The 21,614-nt window shown below is 50.0% G+C and overlaps 3 protein-coding genes across 10 annotated transcripts; 2 read left to right on the top strand and 1 right to left on the bottom strand.

The window, feature by feature from the left end:
• The first annotated feature begins 861 nt into the window (after window positions 1–861).
• On the top strand, window positions 862–2,204 carry LOC120898033 (SURF1-like protein). Its single transcript, XM_040303348.1, has 4 exons — window positions 862–1,219; window positions 1,299–1,420; window positions 1,505–1,699; window positions 1,762–2,204. Exons 1-4 carry the CDS (start codon window positions 1,007–1,009, stop codon window positions 2,138–2,140), a joined length of 909 nt encoding a protein of 302 aa, XP_040159282.1. The 5' UTR covers window positions 862–1,006; the 3' UTR covers window positions 2,141–2,204.
• Window positions 2,205–4,420: 2,216 nt separating this feature from the next.
• Window positions 4,421–15,594, bottom strand: LOC120898031. 6 transcript variants are annotated; one of them, XM_040303343.1, is made up of 5 exons: window positions 15,434–15,594; window positions 11,909–12,584; window positions 8,606–10,888; window positions 6,220–7,341; window positions 4,421–6,141 (listed from the first exon to the last, which is right to left on the bottom strand). In XM_040303343.1, the coding sequence occupies exons 2-4, from the start codon at window positions 11,951–11,953 to the stop codon at window positions 6,220–6,222; spliced, it is 3,450 nt and encodes a 1,149-aa protein (XP_040159277.1). In that variant the 5' UTR covers window positions 11,954–12,584; window positions 15,434–15,594; the 3' UTR covers window positions 4,421–6,141. The 6 variants fall into 6 exon arrangements, with proteins under 6 accessions (XP_040159277.1, XP_040159281.1, XP_040159276.1 ...); XM_040303347.1 differs by lacking the exon at window positions 15,434–15,594 and adding an exon at window positions 14,998–15,088; XM_040303342.1 differs by lacking the exon at window positions 15,434–15,594 and adding an exon at window positions 14,570–15,041.
• On the top strand, window positions 15,319–21,614 carry LOC120898030 (intraflagellar transport protein 122 homolog). 3 transcript variants are annotated; one of them, XM_040303341.1, is made up of 8 exons: window positions 15,319–15,436; window positions 17,185–17,394; window positions 17,461–17,691; window positions 17,777–18,341; window positions 18,415–19,304; window positions 19,368–20,477; window positions 20,552–20,951; window positions 21,021–21,614. In XM_040303341.1, exons 2-8 carry the CDS (start codon window positions 17,330–17,332, stop codon window positions 21,270–21,272), a joined length of 3,513 nt encoding a protein of 1,170 aa, XP_040159275.1. In that variant the 5' UTR covers window positions 15,319–15,436; window positions 17,185–17,329; the 3' UTR covers window positions 21,273–21,614. The 3 variants fall into 3 exon arrangements, with proteins under 3 accessions (XP_040159275.1, XP_040159273.1, XP_040159274.1); XM_040303339.1 differs by lacking the exon at window positions 15,319–15,436 and adding an exon at window positions 16,929–17,005 and having other exon boundaries at window positions 21,021–21,272; XM_040303340.1 differs by lacking the exon at window positions 15,319–15,436 and adding an exon at window positions 17,010–17,076 and having other exon boundaries at window positions 21,021–21,272.

Here is a 21,614-nt window from a genome sequence, read left to right as displayed (position 1 = left end):
TGAGATATGAGTAATGGTTGATGGTGTTGATACCCACGTATCTGACCACACGACCGACCATTCATTATAGATTTTTGCTCAGAAAGTTAGAAGGCTATATAGGTCATGATAAGATGAAACTTGTCGAAACACATTGCAAGAAAAGGACAGCAATATAATGATGAGTTGTAATAGGCCATCTATTTAGCAAACAAGTGAAGCTTTGAAGCTTTCATGTTTTTTCTATAGATATTTGATTTTCCAGTCGTTTAAGCTTAATATGTGGCGCTTGGGGGATGAGTCCCTACGAGCTCGGTCAGCCTGTATAACTTACCACAGTAGAACGTCGATTATCCGGGGGCGGATTAACCGGCGGGCGGCTTAACCGTGCGCATAAATGTGACAGCTGTTCAAACGTACAGCGAACATTTGCGATAGTCAAGTGAACAACCAGTTTTTTTCAGCTCTGTAGTGTCTAGTGGTGTTTTCGAAATTTATTTTTGTTCATGAACAATGGTCAAACCTATAGTTATTGATTAAAATAATATTCTACTAACGATTTATTGATTGATTCAAGGTGAATTAATCATAAAACTAGTGGATTTTTTAATTTTTATATGAATTTGACATTTCTTGGACCATTATCCGTGCAAATCTATTAACCGGCAACCGCCCGTTCCCGAGCTGCCCGGATAATCGACGTTCCACTGTATGTGGTGCTTGGGTAGTATTTCAGCACATTTGGACTAAATGATCATGGTGCCACTTTGCTGCAACCTCTAACCGCACCTTAACGTACCGTTGTCGCGTGTTCTCTCGCACGCATTCAAGGGTTATCTTCGCTCACCGCCTGCTCCGTCTCACAGCCACCATCAGCTGTCAAACGCATCAAAACAATAACATCACACATTGTTGGCCGTACATTTTCTCCGCCAAACTCCCTGCCGGGCATTTATTTGATTGTGCAATCGCGTGCCGTGTATTTGTGTGTGTGCCCAGTGTGATAGAAAAGAAAAATAGGAAAACAATGCTAAAAACAATACTTTCCACACACATTCTGCCAACGGTGAGGCACCACAGCTGCGGGGGATTAAGGCATCCGGCCAAGCTGTACCATCATCCGGTGCCCCAACGATGCGTACACACACGCACGAAGCCACGTATTTCACCACCGCCGAAGCTGAAATCGTCCTCCACGGACAGCACCGCCGGCATCAGCCCGTTCGGCTGGGGTCTTTTGGTATGTCTTGCTTAATTTCGTTTGCATTTGGAAAGGAACTTAAATGACTTATTTTTAATTAATTTACCTCACTCGACAGATCATTCCCGCCACTACGTTCGGGCTCGGCTGCTGGCAGGTGTATCGAAAGCAATGGAAAGAGGGCTTGATCGACGAGCTGGAGCGCAAAATCCACATGTCCCCGGTGCCGATCCCGGACGAGTAAGTAACATGACTGTAAAGCGATAGAGAAAGTGTATGAAATGATTATAATAATTCAACAATTTTGCATTCTTCTTATCGTAGTCTTACCGCTCTGAACGAAATGGAGTACCAAACGGTTACGGTACGCGGCCAATTCCTGCACGATCAGGAGTTTCATCTAGGGCCGCGGGCCTGCATCCAGCACGGTGATAGCCACACGGCCGGTGGCCTTTTCTCGCAGAAAGAAGCATCGATTGGTTTCCTCGTTATTACGCCCTTTAAGCTCGAAGGACGAGAGTAAGCGCATTTAGCGTCTATTAATTGTAAGTTTGTTCTTATCAACTTCCTCTCGATTGCAGCGATAAAATCCTAATCAACCGTGGTTGGGTACCGAAACGATACCTCGATCCTGCGACGCGCCCGGAAGGTCAGGTGACCGGTACGGTCGAACTGCAGGGTGTTGTGAGGCTGCCGGAAAATCGACCCCAATTTACGCCGAAACAGCGCGGCGCCATCTTCATGTACCGCGATGTGGAACGGATGGCGGCCATGAGCGGGTCGGAGCCGTACTACCTCGACGCGACGGTAGCCAGCACCGTCCCGCACGGACCGGTCGGTGGGCAGACGCGGGTAACGCTTCGAAATGAGCATCTTTCCTACATCGTGACGTGGTTCAGCTTGTCCGGCTTTACCACCTGGCTGTGGTTCCGGCAGATCGTTCGGGGCAAATCGTTCTAGAGCGTTCCACTGCTGTTCTGTGCACAATAAAGCAATCGACCATACTTTGGGGCAATAGCATACCCACCCCGCCTGCTAGGACATTGCATTGCTCCTTGGGGAGCACTAACACCATGGTGATACATCACAGGAAGTAACAAAAAAAGAACGCAATTAAATATTTATTTTTTTGTTTCCTTTTTTTTCTTTTACTCTCACACTTTTCTCTCTCTCTCTCTCTCTCCCTCCCATTGCATCCCTCTTCCCTATCCTTCTGCTTGTATTGTTGCAACATTTATTTTGCATAAATCCTTTACATCTAAGGATGTGTTTTTTGTGTGTGTCTGTTTATGGTCTGTTGTGTTTGTGTTTGTGAGTGTAAAAGGATTGCTGTTTTAAATAATTCCTTTCTATAAATGATCGATTAAACGATAAAATCTAAGTGTCTCACTGTTTTACTTTTCCATATTTTACACCACACGCCTGCCACCATGCCTTTCCTTGTCTCGCTCCATTTTATCATTCCTTTTTTTCCTTCCTTCCTTCCTACCTTTCGTTAATTCTATCGCTTAGTTATGTGTGTTTGTGTTTAGCACTCTTTCTGCTCTTTCTACACGATTTTCCCTTGTAGTTTGTTGCTCCTTACACGCTAAAGTACGTCCGGGGTGGTTGTTTACAGCAGTTTTGTTTGCTGAAACTGTTTCGATTCCTGTTTTATAACATCTTGCGCCATTTCTCCTCGTTTTTCCCCCATTAATGGTGGGGCCCTTTGCATCCTCTCTTTCGGTGCCCTTGCTGTATTTCACCACCTTTTTTGTTTGTTTCAAAATTCAAATCGTATTTAAATCGGCATTTGTAAAAAAACTAAACAGAACATAAACTAGAACTCAGAAGCATGTGTGTATTGTACTGTATTAATAACCACTAATGATAAGACAATAAAACTAAAACTAAGCATTTAATATAAAAAGAGTTTTAATCGTGCAAAGAAAGATGATGTAAACGTTCTTTTAAAAACGAATGGCGTTATTGAAAAAAAAAACAACAATGAAAGAAAAAGAAAATAGATGCTTACACTCAAAACAATATTTTGGTTTCTTCTATTACTTCTAATCCTGCTGCGGGAAAGAGGGGGAGGGAGGGAGGGTCGACAATGATGCAGTTTCTTATTTCATGTGAACTCTTACTCTAAACGCACTCCCCTCCCCCTTCCCGAATCGTCATTTTTAGACGGTTTGTGTTATGTTTTTCAAAAGATGATCTTTCCCACGAAAGCTGGCGCTTAATATAGTTTTCGATATACATCATCCTGTTGTTCGTCTAATTTCCATGTAATGTTATCATCGAACGATAGGAAAGATGCAAAATGTTTTTCCCCGGTTCTACGGTTGATGGGTGCGCATGTATTCATTCGATTAAGATCAAACTAATAATATTCTTTACTGTATTCTATTTAAAAAAAAAGATATTGGGTTGCCTTTTAGCTAAAGCAAACGCAGGATCATTCCTATTTCTTCTCGTGTATCTGTTGTTCTATTGTGGGTGTTTTTAAATTGATATTTACATTTCTATTATACATTTTGCACACTCTACACACACCGTGGCGCCTACTCTGTTAACATTCCCCATCAGCGCTGTGAACCACACCATGGGCACACACAAACACACTCCAAGCAGCCACACACAGGACACACACATGTCTCCACTTTCTGCATTCAACATGCCACAAATCAGATCTTCTAATGAACACACACACACACACACACGCGCCCAAACATCCAACGATAAGAACATAAGGCGTTGGGATCTTTGGATGATAGTTTCCGGCATATGTGGATGCAGCATACATTGATGCTGTGGCTCTACAGAGCCTATCAACTGCCCCTCACACTATAAAACATTTTAGCCGATAATTCAACGTTCACACAGAAAATGACCTACACGACACGTTCCACATGTGGAGGAAGAAAAAAACAAAAAGAAACCTGCATTTTAATCGCGATAACTATCGTCTGCTGTTACCTACACTACACCTCTGCCAACGCCAGCTTTGATGTTTGTAAAAAACCGTGCACATGGTACTCTAGAGTATGTAAGCATATGTTGTGTGTGCGTGCGTGCGTACGTGTGTGTGTGTGTGTATCGTCCACCTATTTTCGCGGATTTTCATAGCTCACTCTTCTGTTTAAACTGTTTAAATCCAAAACAAAATGGTCGCGTTTTTCGCTCATTCACAACTCATGCTCAACTCATGCAACTCAATCTAGTTTTTGTTCCAAGCAATGTGAGTGTATGTGTGTGTGCATTTCCTCTGCTCTTGAGCCTTTATTATTCTAGCGTTTTCTGGTATGTTAACAAATAGCTAATATTAAACTTACAATCCATAAATTTCCACATTCATTCGAGGCTTCGTTCATCCCTCGCAAACACACCACACACACACACACGCGCACACACACACACATGCATGCTAACATAGTCATATGCGCGCACACACACGCTCGCATAATTGTTTTTTATCGCATTGAAAGCTAGCTTTTGTTTTTGTTGTTAATATATATGCATTAGTATTAGCTTAAATGATAAAAGTAATATAAGTTGTTTCTAAAAAGTTGATGAAAGGAAGAAAGTGTTCGAGTGCACGTGCGTGTGTGTGTGTGTAAATGAAGGAGAACATGAAAGGAAATGATACCGTACGTGCGTGCGTGTGTGCAAAGGATTGTGTTTCCTTCGCTCTTTGTTTTCTACTCCCTGCGCGCTTGCGGTCATCAATAAAAGCTATGCATGATGCCCTAACGAATTATTGATCGTGTGTGTATGTGTGTTAAAATAATTTGCAACTTCTTGCCCAAAGCATTTGCCAGAGGTTTGCATTAAAGCAACATTCCACGCAAACCAAACTAAAAATTCGCGTTCCTCTAATTGGTCGGGAAAAGCCACTGGCTGAACCGTATTGACCCTTTCTTCCCGCTGCAGCGTCCTTTTATCATTGTTTTTTTTTTTGTTATCGTTAAAAATCTTACGGTTAAAACAAACCGAAACAAATTTCCTGTACAGGTAGGCAGGCAGGCGCGCGCGCCTGCCATCATATCTTGTTGTCGTAAATTTCCCTTCATAATCGAGAAAAGCTATGCTCCAAATGAAACTACACGCTCTGTTGCTGTGTCTGGGTGGGGTGTGTTTGTGTGTGTGTGCGTTCCCCAACGGGCACACTGCATTATCTTCCTCTTTCTACACTTCGACTAAGTGGTTCGCCCACACGTATATCAACCACCCCCTGAAAACAGTAGCTCACATGTGTGTGTGTGTTGCATTAGAATGCATAACAACAAACATCGTATTGATCATCCATATCTTCTCTTTACGCACTCTCACTGCCTGTGTGTGTAGTTTCTATTAGCGTAATATTATTCGCCCTAATTAATGCGACGAATTTCATTCATTCGTCCACGCGCTCCCATTCTTTGCATCCACGGCGACACGGTTTGAAATTCAGAGTAGATTAGAAAGTAGTGTGTGTGTATGTGTGTGTGCGTGTGTGTTTACGCCAAAATATGTACAATGTAACGAGATGCAATCTAACACACACCATGCACACACACACATCATTTATAGCATTCTTTCCGTGTGACAAACCAAAGGCTAGTACAAGCTAATAACATTTACACGGCGCCGCGATCGGCCTCTCTCTCTCTCTTTTGCTTGGGATGTGCAACCGCAACCTATATGTATGTGTGTGTGTGTCCTTTCCTCTGTTTTACAGATGCCACTCCTGCTGAATCCAGGAAAGGTCACGTGGTTGTGGCTGTGTTGCTGCTGCTTGGGGATAGCGCCGGATGGATCCCGTAATGTAGGCCGCGGCAGCCACTCACCAAGAGGTGCTTTTAAAAGTGCAGCTTGCAAACGCACCTGACAAGGTGAACCATATGTATATGGAGGAAAGGAAGCCGTCTGGATTCCAAGCCCAATATGAAAGATGATTATGTCGTACGTATCCTCTCTAAAAACTATCATTAATGGACCTACAAAAAGGAGACGATATTCGCATCAAATGACGGACTCCCTCCTCTCTACCACCAGGCACCACCAGGCGTACTTACCTATTTAACCTGCTGCTGCTTGATGACGATCTGCGGCTGGATCAGCTCGTCAAAGTTGAACATCTGATCGTCACCGGCATTGGAGGACGTTACGACGTTCGTACCCGCCGTCCCGGAGGTAGCTGTCGTCGTCGTCGTGACGGTCGTGCCGTTCGAGCCGTTCGTCGTTTCCGCGCCCCCACCATTCGTCTGGCCACCGCCGTCCGCGGCCGCCGCCCCGTCCTCACTGGCGATGGCCGAACCGTTCTCCTCGCCGGTCACCTTCATGGTCGCCTCCTCGTCGTGCTCCTTCGCCTGCAGGATGATCTGTCCACTCTCGGTAAGGATCGCTCCCTGCTGCTGATGGTCACCACCGCCGCCATCCCCACCGTGGTGATGGTGGTGATGATGGTGATGCTGCTGCTGCTGCCCATCCTCTCCTTCGGCTGCTTGCTGCAGGTGCAGCTGCAGCTGCTGCTCGCCACCGTCCGCCACCGACACGGTCAGCTGGCCCTCGTGGCCCGCCTCACCGCCGGCCGTGGTGAACGCGACCGAGACGGGGATCTGCAGCCCGTCCTCGGTCGTAATGTGGGTACCCTCCGCGTTCAGCTCGCCCTCCTGCGACTGCTGGATGACGATGTTGCCGTCCGCGTTCAGCAGCGACGCGTCGATCAGCTGCTCCTGCCCGTCGGCCCCCTGCACCAGTATCATCTGGTTGTTGCCGTCGCCGCTAATCATCTGCAGCGTTTCGCCCTCGCCCAGCCCCTCGCCGCCCTGCATCACCACGCCGACGCTCTGCAGCAGCTGCTGGATCTGTTCCGAGTCCGTGCCCTGCACCAGTATCTGGTTGCCCTCCGCGTCCGTCGTCAGGATGTGATTGTCCAGCTGCAGCACCTGCCCATCGTTCAGGATCAGGTTGATCTGCTGGCCTTCGCCGCCCTGCATGTCCTCCAGCTCCATCGGCACGTTCTCCGTGTTGGAGTTTTGGCTGTTCTGCGACTGCTCGCCGTCATCGTCCAGGCTGGGCATGCTGACGGGCATGCTTTGCATGTGCTGCTGCTGTTGCTGCTGCTCATCCTTCTGGTGCTGATCGTCTCCTTGGTCGAGCGTTGGCATATCGATTCCCACGGACTGTTGCTGTTCCTGTGAGATGGGGGAGAGGAAGAGAGAATTAGAAAAGTAAATAATTGTTGCTATTATTTCCAAAAGGGTTTTAAAATCACTTTGCGAAGTCTGCTGAATAGTTCCTTGCTCACGAAAACTATTTCTTTGAATGGCCTAATATTTTGATATGTACCATATGACTTCTTCTTAGGTCCCCAAAAAGCGTTCACACAGTGCATTACATAAATTTAGAACAGACTTTTTTTTAAATAATCCAATAATGAAAGATAGTATTATGGAAAGTAAAGCCATATTGGCCCGTTCTTCCGTAATTAAATCAATATAAATTCGAATAGAATAACTAATTTGTGTTTTAAAATATCTAATATTGAAGATTTGTTATGGTTTGGTCAACAAAATGCTTTTTAATTAGTAACGGGTAAAGTTGGCTAAAATCTGAAGTCCGGAATCGCCCGTAGTTGTCCTGAGTCGGAGTCATGCGGAGTTGTCTTAAGTTGAAGTCATCCGGAGTCTTCCTCTGGAGTCATTCGAAATGGTCTGCAGTCGTCCGATGTGGTCTGGAGTCATCCGGTGTGGTCTGGAGTCATTCGAAGAGGTCTGGAGTCATCCAGAGTCATCCGGAATGGTCTGGAGTCATCCAGAGTCAACCGGAGTTATCTGGAATCATTCGGAGTGGTCTAGAGTCATCTGGAGTCGACAGGAGTCGGTGTTAGGAGTGGTCTAGAGTTGTTAGGAGTGGTCTGGAGTCGTTAGAAGTGGTCTGGAGCCGTCCGATGTGGTCTGGAGTCATTCGGAGTGGTCTGGATACATCCGGAGTGGTCTGGAGTCATCCGGAATCGTCAAAAGTCGGAGTCATCCGGAGTCATCCGGAGTCATCCGGAGTAATCCGGAGTCATCCGGAGTCATCCGGAGTCATCCGGATTTATCCTAAGTCATCCAGAGTCTGAGTCATCCGGAATCTCCAGGAGTCTAACTCTGGATGATTCAAAGTCGTCCAGAATCGTCCGGCTCCTACTCCGGAGTCGTCCGGGTCCTATTCCTTAATCAATTAGTTCCTACTCCGAAGTCGCGAAACTAGTGATTTTGCGGGAGTTGGAATCGGAATAATAATAGCCGGAGTCGAATCGGTGTCGTGGGTATGATCCTAAGATCACACCACTAGTTTCAATACGTTCAAGTGCGCAAAAATCAACATTTAATGTATACCAATGACAGACATACCACTCTCTTGAGCAAGAAACTATGCAATTCAAATCACACAAAAAGCGGTCCACATACTAACCTGCTGTTGCTGCTGCTGCTGCTCGTACGTTCCATCTTCCTGCTGGGGTAGCGTAATGTTAAACGTAATGTTTCCGGTCGAACCGTCCTGATTCGTTATGATCACGTTGTTGCTTTCCGTCGTCGTGGTCGTCGTCGTCGACGTGCGCGAATCGGATCCCTTCGATTCGGAGTGCATCCGCTCGAAGATGCTCTCGAGATCGCCGTCGGTAATTGTGTTCGAGCCAGCGTTTGACCCACTGTTAGCGGTGGTGGTGTTGCTGCTGCTGCCGCTCGTCGTCGTGATCATCCTGCTAGTGCCATCCGTCGAGGACGCATTGTTCACGACGGCGGCGGAAGTGGCAATCGATTTCCGCACGCCTCCCGTACCACTGTTCAGCTGCATTAGCTGCTGCGACTGGTGGCCCTGGTGCGCTTGCAGCTGCTGCTCGACGCCCGAAGCTATCGCGGCCGGTGCTGCTGCCGCTGCAGTGCCCGCCGTGTGCGTCTTGATGTGCTGCGTGTACAGCGGTTCGCTCAGGAATGTGAGTGAGCAGGAGTTGCAGGTGTAGAACTGGATGACGTTCGAGTCGCCCATCGATTCGCTGATCGTGCCCCGCAGCGCTTCGTCGATCGACGCCTGGAGCAGCTTCTGCGTGGAGGAATCGGTTACGGTCGCGAGCTGTTGTTGCTGTTGCTGCTGTTGTTGCAGTTGCTCCTGCTGCTGTTGTTGTTGTTGCTGTTGTTGCTGCTGCTGCTGGGTCGGCTGTTTCACCGGCTTCTTGGCCGACTCGTGCACCTCCAGATGGCTCATCAGCTGCTCGCGCTTGCTGAACGTTACGTTGCAGATGCCGCACTTAAAATAGTCCGGCTGGTGCTGTTTCGCGTGGATCGACGCCTGTTCGCGGGTTTCGAAGCGCATCAGGCAGACGCGACACTTGAACGGCTTTAGCTTGATGTGCTTCCGCAGATGGTCGTCGTACGCCTGCTTGTCCGTCGTCTTGTACGTGTTGCACACCGTGCAGGAGTAGACGGTGCTGCCGCCGGTTGAGCCCTGCTGGTGGTGGTGGTCCTGTTGCGTCACGGCACCGGCCGCTGCCGCCGACGACGCGGTGGTGGTGGTGACGATCGTCTTCTGCTGGGACTGCTGCATCTGCTGCTGATGCTCCTGCAGGCTGTGCTGCTTCAGCAAGGCGACGTTGGCAAACACAAGCTTGCACAGCTTGCACCGGTACCCGGTCGTGGTAGTGGTGGTGGTGGTGGTGGTGGTGGTGTTGGCGGTCGCGTTCGGGCTGTTCGCGTTCTGCGCGGCAAGCCCGGCGAGCCGTGGCGGGCAGGTCGCGTAATGGGGCTGGAACTGGGACAGGTCGGTCGTCTTGAATCCGCACGGTATGCACTTGTACATCTTGGTGCCCTTCCGGTTCGCGGCCAGCCCACCGACGGTGGTGGTGGTGGTGGTGGTGCCTACTGTCGCGTTTTCTGCCCCCACCATGCCGCCATTGTTCGTGGTCACGACGATGTGCTGCTTGACGGGCTGCTGCTGCTGGCCGGACGTGCCGGGCGATGCCGTCGAGCCCTTCTCGAACATGCTCGTCAGCTGCGCTTCCACGTCGGAGGTATTGCTGGTGTTCAGATCGGACCCGGACGTGGATAGGAAGTTTTCGCCCACCTGCTGCTGCTGCCCGCCGCTGGCCACCTTGTACATCACGTTACCGATCGGTGTGGACACCGTGCCGCCGCTACCGGCCGAGCTGATGGGCGTCAGCTTCGGCATCTTGGACGGCGGCGAACCGAGCATGCCGGACGCATCCGCATCGTCCGGGATGTTGTTCTTTTTGTGGATGAAGCCGAGCAGCGTGCCGCGCAGCGTGTCCAGCTCCGACTCGAGCTTGTCGTACTGGTTCAGCAGCATGATGCACCGGCGACAGATCACGTCCTCCACCGTCAGCACGACCGAGTAGTCCGAGCCGATCACCTTCGCCAGCTTCACCACGTACTCGGTTTGCGTGGTCGTGGTGGACGCTTCCGAGATGAGGGTCGCGTTTGCGCCCGCATTCTCCCCGCAGATGTAGCATTTGTGCAGTGGTCTGCCCGCGAAACTGTTGTTGCTCGCGCTCGACACCGTGACCGGGGTGAGGGGTTTCTTGTGTATGATGCGCTGCTGCTGCTGGCCGGACGGAATGCCCGTCACGCTGACCGAACCGCTCTGCAGCAGGCTGTTGATCTTTTTCACCGCGTTCAGCTGCTGCTGCTGATGCTGCGGCTGCTGGCTATGGTGCTGCTGGGCCGTGGTGGTCGTGAAGACCTGCAAAAAGAAAAAAAAAAGGGCGATTATTATTTCACGGTTTCTCTTATGACGGTCAAAATGGTACAGTACAGGGTAAGAGTAAAAGGTGCGATTTGAAATAAAAATTGAATCTCTATCATGGTTGAGGCACTAAAAATGGAACATACGCAGGGCATTTAGCGCGTTAGCAACTGAAACTGATCGGAAACACCATGGCTCAAGCAAACCGGTTCGGTGAGCTCGTTTAAGTATATGGGTGATGGTTTCAGACTGTTCTCGATTGTCAGTCAGTCTCCTCTCGCTGTGATTGTTTCGGTCAACTTCTAATGAACATTTCAGCTAAATGTACACAATTATAAGGCAAAAGCGCTCGCTAGGCAAAGATTGGCTGATAAATTATTGATTTAAACCATCTATTTATGTTAACTTCAATCGAAATTATAAACTTGGAATCGCCTAACGATTTAAGAATGTTAAAAATGCTCTACCTCAAGCAACCTACAGCTATTTTAGTTTCAAAAATAGTTTCACCTGCACATGCACATGAGAATAATCAACAAAAAACTGCTTCTAAACCGCCCATATGTGTGTCGTGAAAGTAACCGCTACATGAGCTAAAAATATTAACCTGAGCTAGACTTCTTTTCAATCTAAAAACGCAACTGTACTTGCGCTGGAGGGAGCCGTTCCTTCCGTGCGTAGAGCATTGTTGACAAACACACAAAGCCGTGTTCGTCAATATGATGCTCGGTCGTTCTAAACTACGTTTGGTTGCATATGGAACATCAGAACAATTTCCGCTCCGAGGAGGAATAATTCCATGACGTAGCGTAGCATCTCAATGTGCAAATACCACAGCTACGCAGCCCTAAGGATCGCTCTGCCTCCAAAAACAAGCTGAACATCGTTTGACTATTTACTGACCTCTACTGTGCGCACACATGGTTGTGCACTGTTGCACTGATGCATCTCGCACATACAGTTCTTACTAGCAATGGGCTACAGAATTAGATACAAAAAAAAAGAAAGTGTTATTACCTTCCGCACTTGCGGCAACTGCTGCTGTATTATTTTCTTCTGCATTTTTCCTTCTTCTAGTCGACGTTCGCCTTCACCGTGCTTCCCTCTTTCTCTCCGTAACTGTCGATATGTTAAACCGAGACACGAGTGCGTTGTTCGCGCGTCTTAGCGTGGAAGTTGTAAAAGTTGGGCCGTGCAGCGCGCGGCAATAGTGCGTCGCACTTTCTTTTAATGCGTACTTTTCTCTCGTACTCTCTCCTTCTCTCTTTCTCTCGCTCGATTGCAGCGAAGGATTGTGGTTAGCGTCTTGGCGCGTTGGAAATTTGCTCTAGCACAGATGCTGCTGCTGCTGTTCGTCGCCGTCTTCGCCTTCGGGAAGATGTTTTCAATCCACAGCCGTATGATGGAATGCGCACGGTTGCCGTGGCTGCTGCTAGCGGCATCGAGCAAGTAAGGGGACGCGGGCTACTGCGATGAGAGACCCGGAGGGTGCAGCACCGACAGCTCACCTTCCTGCGCGTTTGGTTTTGGACGTGCCTTCAGTTTTAGCGTGTTGGTGGGTGTCAATTTTAGGCGGCTAGTAGCTCGTTCCTTCTGCACACGACCATGACACCATCCGCCGTCGTCTTGTTGTAGCAGCAGAGACACCGCCAGTGAAATGCACACACACGCACACACGCCGGGAACGCACAATCTGTGGAAACAAATGCATGTGTTGGTGAGCAATTGCAGGACATGAAGGGTAAAAAGGGTGAAACATTTGGGGGATGGAACCATATTTCGCACTTCACGGTCAAGCTGTGGTTCGTTTGCAGTGTTTTTGGACGAAATTACATGGCATATTGGTATCTTTTTTTAACAATCTACGCATTCACACTCTCACGCACACACACACATACACAATGGGAAGAAAGATCTGGTTACACAGCAAATATGCACATACAACGGAAGAGGACGCTGTTGTTGCCGTTTGGAATCGGCCGCGAACGAACGAGATGGAGAGATCGTTTGACGACTTCTACAAACGCAAAACAACACACAGGAGAACAATGCCCCCCCCCCTAGCCGGAACAACAATGAGGTAGCGGTGCGCGCGTCCTTTCGCAACAACACAACACAACGGCGACGAGCCCGCGTTTGGTGCTTTTTCTTCGCTTCCCTCACACAACACTACACCACCACAGCTAATTGTATGTGAGACGATCTTCGCAGGGCTTTACCAATGTGCTCCAAAACAGCACCGCCGTGGTGTATCAGCGATCTTGCCCTTCTTCCGTCCGCTTTGGCTGTGTGTGCTTGGATGTACGCTCTCTCGACCGTGTGCCCCCAAGCACAAGCAGCAGCATCAGCGGCACTACGATACCACACACACACGCGCGCGCGCGCACACACACACTGTACGCACACGCAACGGTGCAGCCTCGATTGCGGCGCCCGTCCCGTAAGGGCTTGTGTAGCAAGAAAGAGACGGGGATACTCGGAGGCCCTTTTCGGGACTGTGTACGCACACCACTTTCGCCCGGAATGCAGCGTTCTTCTATTCACGCACACACACACACATACACACACAAAACTCTTCCGTGCACCAATACTAATAGCACCAGAGCAAGCCCACGCGGAGTTCGAAATGCCGCGGCCGTAGTCTCTCGGGCGGTTCGTCTATTTCGCCCGCGGAATTCTCACATCGAACCGCGCCTTCTCTTTCACGCACGTGCTTTTTCACTCTAGTAAGCCGCAGCAACGCAAAATAATACTGGGGAAGGGGGACGAATGGGCAGTGGCAGCACTTTTTTTTTTCTTTCTTCTCCTTGCTTCACAATTGCACCAAGAGTAAAGCACAAGAAAGGGGTTACACACACACACACACACGCCACTTTTCGCGACGATTTTCTTTCACGTTTGCGATTTAGGACACACACACACTCACACACACAGGGAGGGAGAAATGGCGCCGGAAAGCAGGGGTTCGCGCAACACCGAAGTGGGCGTACCGTTATCGCGCGCGCCCTTTTGAACAAAACAGAAGAAAGACGAACGAAAAAAAAAACGAATGATAAAAACGTCACACTCGAGCAAAATTGCGTGTTGCGGATAGATTATTTTCCGTCACAAGCTCACCGCGAAGTTGCAATACCACACCGTTGTCGCTCTCTCTCTCTTTCGGTGAAACTAGCAAACGCATTCTGCGGTACAGCACATTTTCGTCCAGCAATTCACACACTGCTAAAAACTAGAAGCAAAAAACAACAGCAGCGGCGGTGGATGATGAAATACGTATGCGTCGCCTTTTTTGTCTGTGTCGGTGGGGGGACACTGGACTGCGCGTATTTTGGCCCCGGCAGCAGGTCAGTCACTGCAACCAACACCACCACTACCAGCGATCCGAGCGGGCTTTGAACGGCTCGAGAAACGAATCATGCCGTATAATTGATGATGACACACACTGCTAACGGCGCCACCTCTGCCGCCGCCGCCGCAACCCCTGCACCGCACACACGCTCTCTTGCACTGTCGTTCGCGTTCCGAGAACTTCTTGTGGCCAAACTCTTTCCCTACGCGACAAAACCACCGAGGGCACCCGCGCAAACACAACACAATCTCACACTGTTCAGAAACAACAATTTCGTAGAAACTAACAGAGGAAAAAACAACAACGTAACGCGGAATAATGAAACTAACCCGTCATGTGTGTCGGGGTCGGTCAGATTGCGCGCCCAGAACAAACGCGCGCGCTCTCCTTCCGTGCTCTGTTTGTCGACCGTTTCCTTCCTCCGTCGCGCCCAGCAAGAGGGCTGTTGGGGCCGATGGGGCTACGTTCCGGGCCAGCCCAGCAGCGGTTGTTCCGTGACAGCACCAGGGCCGCGCTGCACAAAAAATTCGCTTCCCAAAAACCTGCAGCGCCACCACTACTCGCTGCGCCCTTTCTCTTGGAGGGGGCCACCACACCGTAGAAATAATAAAGAAAAACGGCTTGCCACTTGCAAATTTGGCTCTGCGTCACCGTGTCCCCTCTGCGCGACGAGGACGGCGCGCGACTTCAATTGTCAAAACTTGCTAAAACTTCACAATCTCTTTTTGACGCGGCGGTACGACGACCGGAGACACACTTCAAAATCGATTTCTGAGCAAACATGCAAACTCCAACATGGCGGCCGCCTGGCCTTCGAGACGACTTCTTTTTGAACGGGTCCGCCTGGCACGGGGCGAAGAATACACACACGGGCGAAGCGAGATCAGTCAAAGTGTGAGCGAGTGTGGCTTTTTTCCCTCTCTTTCTCTCTCTTACTGTTTGAATGTATTGCTGCTGCTGCTGCTGCTGCTGTCGCTGGTACGCTGCTGCCAGGGTTGCCACCCGTGCCGCGTGTAACCGTGCTGACACTGAACACACACACACGTACGCACACTTCTGTCGGCGCGTCGCGACCGTTGCCCGCAACACCGAGAAACCGGCGTTGGCGGCGTGCTTCACACCAGCGGCTGGTCGGACGATGCCGGTTATTTTAGGTGCCGGCGTGTACGGTCGACCCCGTGACTTGAACTTACCAGGTAATGTAGCGGCACTGTACGCGCTGGGACATTACTAGCAGTGTGCTGTGCAGGTTCTCTAGATGCGTGCGGTACGGGAAAAAAGTGTGAAATTAAAACGCATGGTCACGTTGACTGCTGCTGCAGCAAGCGGCAAAAGTGTGTATGCGTTGCTCCCCCGTGTGTTTGTGTGGCTGATGCGTACGGGAGATGGACGTTCGTACGTTAGGTGCGAGAGGGAGAAAGCACATGGCAATGCAGATGACACGCACACACGTACACACACAGTCGCTACGTAGCACACGCGCGACACATACACGCATACATGTACGGTTTGGGAGAGAAAGAATTCCCAACTCGCAATTTCGATGAGATGAGTTGAGAATGAGGGCTTTCACTTCTCACTACGAAGTCACTGATTTCGAAGAATTAGTGACAAATTAAGCTATTGAACGGGGTAAAGAATCCGACAGATTTTATTTAAATTGTATAGTTTTTATAATTTATGATTCTTTAGGTTGTCCATGACAAATTGAGTCATATCTGTAAGAATTGCGCGTTAAATCAGTATAGAATTCGGGCCCCAGCGAAGCAGCTGCTATACTCGCTTTCATAGATGACACGATTTTCACCCAGCACGTGGTCCATTAAAATGGGTTGAGTGTAGTTTGATTAATTTCGTTTAATGAACTGCAGAGGAGGAATAAGTAACAAATATTTTAAAATAAGTAAAAGCTAAAAAAATGAAACATAGTCTTGTCACTTCGTTATTACACTGTCGTGGATTCTAAATTTGAACCACGAGGTGCGCCATGACGCCAATGTTATTACGCTACGCTTAACATTAAAAAAAGTTTTAACGCTATTCAAAGTCAACTAAGAAGAATAGAATTAAAACCAAGATACAGTTCAAGCTCGGTATTCCGCACCTTTTTAAACCGCTCTTTTGAGAACTAAACTCATGAGATGAGCCATTGGCTGGTATTATTGAATCCGTTCGTAGCGGGAACGTACGGCGCTCACATGAAATTCTAGGGATGGCAACACATCTCATTAGCCCGGCCCTACAACGCCACGGTGAACAACTGGAGCAACCATCTAGTACGTTCGGAAAATGAGTGTCGGGACGTACGCCGCCGCTACGAACGGATTCAATAATACCAGCCAATAACTCTTGAACTGAGACAAAAATTAAAAAAAAAAAACTCATTAAAACACACATTTGATAATCTGCACTCGATCAAGTGCGGACTACCGAGCGTGAACTGTTTTAATTCAATTTCGCAGAAAAGGTTTGATCTCAAAAGAGCGGTGGAACTTTAATAAAAATAATAAAAATAAAAGGATGACGACTTGATGATCATAAAAAACGTGGGAAACCATCTGTACTGAGAAGAATGTGCATAGTGAGCAGAGTCAGAAATCTGCTCACGTGCCGCTGCAGCGATGAGTCTCACCAGTGAGAAATAGAGCTAGGGAACGAATGAGAGAGAGAGCCATTAAACCATTTCAACAATAAACAACATTGACCGAAGTCAGCATCGTAGAATTCATTCTCAAGTAGTTTCTAGTATTTGCAGCATGGTGGAGGTACATTAAATTAAACTAAAATACGAGTGATAAACAATTAAAACCTTTATGCAATCTTTCATCCAGATGCGGTTAGACACAAAAAAAGAATAACAAACAAACATTCCGTTGCTAGGAGCCCGCCGTCCACGAACAAACTGGCAGCAAACTAACAAATAACTGTCATTCTATCGCTTCAGGCTTTTGTTGATGTTGCCGACCAACCCACCGGTGGGCTGCCTTAAAACGTGCAATTTTACACCTGTGCATCAACGTGGTACGATCCATAATTGCATCCAGCAGTAGTACTGACCCAACGATCATTGTGTCGGCGTGGTGGAGACGATGCGCGCCATACCGAAATGGGTTGAGAAGATCCACGACTCGAGCGACAAAAGTGACGTCGCTAGGTAAGCATCGCTAGAGCTTAAAGCACAGTAAATACGTTCATATAATTCGCTCTCTGTCTCGTTTAGCATCCACTCGCTATGCTACCATCCGGATGGTCTGCAGTTGGTGGTGGCCGCCGGCGACAAGGTGCTCGTGTACGATCCGATCGACGGCAATCTGATCAACTCGCTCAAGGGCCACAAGGACACGGTGTACTGTGTGGCGTACGCGCGCGACGGCAAAAAGTTTGCGTCGGGCAGTGCGGACAAAACCGTCATCATCTGGACGCAGAAGCTGGAAGGGCTGCTGAAGTATTCGTACGTATACAGCGTAACAGCAGGTTCGTGCTGGTTCACTTCCAATAGTTTCTCATTGCAATCTTCCTCGCCCCCCAAAACACAGCCACAACGATTCGATTCAATGTTTAGCGTTCAACCCAATCTCGCACCAGCTGGCCTCGTGTGCGGTGTCGGATTTTTCCTTCTGGTCGTCCGAGCAGAAAGCGGTCCAGAAGTACAAGTCGGTCGCGCGCATCAACGCGTGCGCCTGGACGAACGATGGGCAGTACATTGCGCTCGGGCTGGCAAACGGCACGATCTCGATACGCAACAAGGCCGGCGAGGAGAAGATCAAGATCGAGCGGCCGGGCGGCCCGAACAGCCCCATCTTTGGGCTGGCCTGGAACCCGCCCGCGACGTCCGGCTCGTCCGACATACTGTGCGTGATCGATTGGGCCCAGACGCTGTCGTTCTACTCGCTCGGCGGGCAGATGATTGGGAAGGAGCGAAACTTTGCGTTTGATCCGCTGTGCCTGACGTTTTTCCCGAACGGCGAGTTTCTGATCGTGGCCGGCTGCAACAAGGCGCTGCAGCTGTTTACGAGGGATGGCATCCGGTTGGGGCTGCTGGGCGAGCAGCACGAATCGTGGATCTGGAGCGCGGCCGTACATCCGGCAGGAAACTGTGTGGTAAGTGTGCAGAACAATGTGCAAACCCTAAAATACTTGAAGCATAATTCGATGTGGGTCTTGTGTGTTTTAGGTCGTCGGCTGTCAGGACGGGACGCTCGGCTGCTACACGCTCGCGTTCAACACTGTGCACGCGCTGTACCGCGAGCGGTACGCGTTCCGGGAGAACATGTGCGACGTGATCATACAGCATCTCGTGTCCGGCCAGAAGGTGCGCATCAAGTGCCGCGATCTGGTGCACAAGATCGCCATCTACCGGAACCGGCTGGCGGTGCAGCTGCCCGAGCGGGTCGTACTGTACGAGCTGAGCTCGGCCGAAAACCAGCCGATGCACTACAAGGTGAAGGAAAAGATTGCGAAAAAGTTCGACTGCAGTCTGCTGGTCGTGTGCGCGCAGCATTTGGTGCTGTGCCAGGAGAAGAAGCTGCAAAGCCTCGACTTTAACGGGGTGCTGCAGCGCGAATGGATGATGGATAGCTTCATACGCTACATTAAGGTTACCGGTGGGCCGGCTGGGCGCGAGGGCTTGCTGTTGGGGCTGAAGAGTGGCCAGGTTTGGCGCATCTTTCTCGACAACTCTCTGCCGATACTGGTCACGACGGTGCTTTCGTCGGTGCGCTGTTTGGATTTGAATGCATCGCGCACCAAGCTGGCCGTGGTGGACGATGCGGGACGGTTGGTGGTGCGTGATCTGATCGCCGACACGATGCTGTATCAGGACACGAGCGTTAATTCGGTCGCGTGGAACACGCACCTGGAGTCGATGCTGTGCTATTCCCACACAACCGGTGGGCTGAGCGTGCGGGTTGGCTCGTTGCCACCGCGCAGCCCTCAGACGATGCTGGGCGTGGTGGTGGGTCTGTGTGGTGCGACCGCCTTCTGTCTGCGGGGCAACGTGATGAGCAATGTGCCGCTTGCGCTCGGCGCTACGATGTGGCAGTTCGTCGAGGCGGGTTTGTTTGAGTAAGAAATGTGTCTTTTTTGGTTAGTTTTTCCAAACTCTAAATCCTTTTTTTGTTGTTCCAGGGACGCTTATCAAGTAGCCTGTCTCGGTGTGCCGATGTCCGACTGGGAGGGGCTCGCCCAAGCCGCCCTGGATGCGCTCAACTATCAGGTGGCGCGCGATGCTTACGTGAAGGTTCGCAACCTGCCCTGGCTCGAGCTGATCGGCGACTTGAAGGAGCGTCAAAAACGGGGCGAAACGTCCAAAGAGGTCCTGCTGGCGGACACGTACGCGTTCGCCGGGAAGTACAAGGAGGCGTCCCGGCTGTACCAGAAATCGGGCAACAACAGCAAAGCCCTCGCAATGTACAGCGATCTGCGTATGTTCGATCTGGCGCAGGAGTTCCTCAAGGAGGGCAGTGCCGCTGATCGGAAGGAGTTGATCCGGCGGCGGGCAGAATGGGCCTGCTCGGTGCACGAGCCGCGGGCCGCCGCCGAGCTGCTGCTGTCGGCCGGCGAACCGGAACGGGCGATCGAAATCGTGGCCGAGCAGGGATGGGCCGATGTGCTGCTCGACATTGGCAGGCGGCTGGCCGGGTCGGAAAGGGTGCCGCTGGAGCTGATCGCTAGCCACCTGCGGCGGCTGAAAGCGCTCCCGCTGGCGGCGGAAATTTATCGCAAGCTGGGCGAGGAGGAGCAGGTGGTGCAGCTGCACGTGGAGGCGCGCGACTGGCCGGAAGCGTTCCGTTTGGCGGAGCATCTGCCGAAGGTGCTGCCGTCGATTCACTTTCAGCACGCGCAGTGGCTGGCTGAGTCGGACCAGTTCATATCGGCCCACGAGGCGTACATACTGGCGGGCAAACCGCACGAAGCTACCAAGCTGCTGCGAAATTTGGTAGAATGTGCCGTGTCGGAGGAACGGTACCTGGACGCGGGCTACTACACGTGGCTGAGAGCGAAGCAAGCGCTGAAGTTGTTGGGAGGCGATGAGGCGTCACTGGATGGGAATGATGCCGGGGTGGGCGAGTATCGCGCGCTGCTGAAGCTTTCGTCGATCTATTACGCTTACAATACGATCAACGCGTACCTGAAGGAACCGTTCACAAGCAGCCCGCCGCTTACCCTGTTCAATACGAGCCGGTTTGTGGTGAATCAAATCAACGGGGCGATGCCGCCGAAGGGAATCAGTTTGTTGTAAGTCGCCCATTACCATTATGCTGCCATTTGTACCATTATTAAATGTCCCTGCTGTCCCTTCTCCTTTTCAGTGCCGTTTACTACACCCTTTCGAAGCAGGCGAAAGTGCTCGGCGCGAACAAGCTGCACCTGCAGATCAACAACAAGCTGCAGTCGCTGAAGATACCGGCCGGCATACAGGAGCAGGTCGACATTAGCTACATCAGCAGCCGGGCCTGTCCGGGTGGATTCAACGACCCGGAAGAGCTGCTGCCGATGTGCTACAAGTGTTCGAACTACAGCCCCCATCTGCACGGCAATCGGTGCCCCAACTGTCAGCAGGAGTATGTGTTTTCGTACGTTTCTTTCGAGATTTTACCACTGGCGGAGTTTGCACCGGAGGCGGGCATTAGCGAGCTGGACGCGGAACGGTTGCTGTTGGCTCCACCGAAGAGCGCTGCATACGATCAGCAGGACCAGTTCATTCAGGAGGTAAGAACCCATACCGGTGGTGGTGTGTTGGGATTATATTTTAATTATTTTTCCTTTTTCTATTTTTAGGACATTATCGACACCTACCCGTCAACGCTCGACCGTGAGGCGCTGCGTGCGATCGACCCGCGTGAGGTGATCATCGTACGTGGGCCTGCTCCGTTAGCGACGCGATACTATCGCAACCTGCTGCCGGAGCTGCAAATTACCGTCTGTTCGGAATGCAATCAAGTGTTTCACTCGGAAGATTTTGAGCTCCAGTTTCTGCAGAAAGGCTACTGTCCATTCTGTCGCTCGGCGGACGAAAGTCTGATGAACTGAAGGGCCAGTGTCTTAGCCGAAGCAATGCCTTTGAATTTGATCTCAAATAACCGAATTCCGTCCATTTCAAGCATCATACGTAGTTTGTAGTTTTGTGTTAAAGTGTTCTGAAGAGTATACTAAGTAAGGGTGAAAATACTCAAACGTGTGTGAACATTGATCGAAACATTTCATTCCTTTAGATTAATAATTTATTTGTATTCCTATTTTAAATTTTATACAACTAAATGGCTATTGACAGTACCTTTTACTTTCCTATTGCACCAAATAAGAGTTAAAAAGTAGACTCAATTGGAAAAATCGGTGAATAAAAACTAGAAGATATTTTTATCTAGATGTTAA

The sequence above is a fragment of the Anopheles arabiensis genome, chromosome 2 (assembly GCF_016920715.1).
Source record: "Anopheles arabiensis isolate DONGOLA chromosome 2, AaraD3, whole genome shotgun sequence".
Lineage (NCBI taxonomy): Eukaryota > Metazoa > Arthropoda > Insecta > Diptera > Culicidae > Anopheles > Anopheles arabiensis.
This window is presented reverse-complemented; position numbering and strand designations above follow the sequence as displayed.

Bases quoted from the DNA above. Each gene is read 5' to 3' on its own strand.
- LOC120898030 (XM_040303341.1), top strand. From the start codon at position 17,330: ATGCGCGCCATACCGAAATGGGTTGAGAAGATCCACGACTCGAGCGAC. The intron at 18,342-18,414 runs GTAAGTGTGCAG...TGTGTGTTTTAG, and splicing joins ATCCGGCAGGAAACTGTGTG to GTCGTCGGCTGTCAGGACGG. The intron at 20,952-21,020 runs GTAAGAACCCAT...TTCTATTTTTAG, and splicing joins AGGACCAGTTCATTCAGGAG to GACATTATCGACACCTACCC.
- LOC120898033 (XM_040303348.1), top strand. From the start codon at position 1,007: ATGCTAAAAACAATACTTTCCACACACATTCTGCCAACGGTGAGGCAC. The intron at 1,220-1,298 runs GTATGTCTTGCT...CTCACTCGACAG, and splicing joins CGTTCGGCTGGGGTCTTTTG to ATCATTCCCGCCACTACGTT. The intron at 1,421-1,504 runs GTAAGTAACATG...TTCTTATCGTAG, and splicing joins CCGGTGCCGATCCCGGACGA to TCTTACCGCTCTGAACGAAA.
- LOC120898031 (XM_040303343.1), bottom strand. From the start codon at position 11,953: ATGCAGAAGAAAATAATACAGCAGCAGTTGCCGCAAGTGCGGAAG. The intron at 10,889-11,908 runs GTAATAACACTT...TTCTTTTTGCAG, and splicing joins AGTTGCCGCAAGTGCGGAAG to GTCTTCACGACCACCACGGC. The intron at 7,342-8,605 runs GTTAGTATGTGG...CCCATCTCACAG, and splicing joins AGCAGCAGCAGCAACAGCAG to GAACAGCAACAGTCCGTGGG.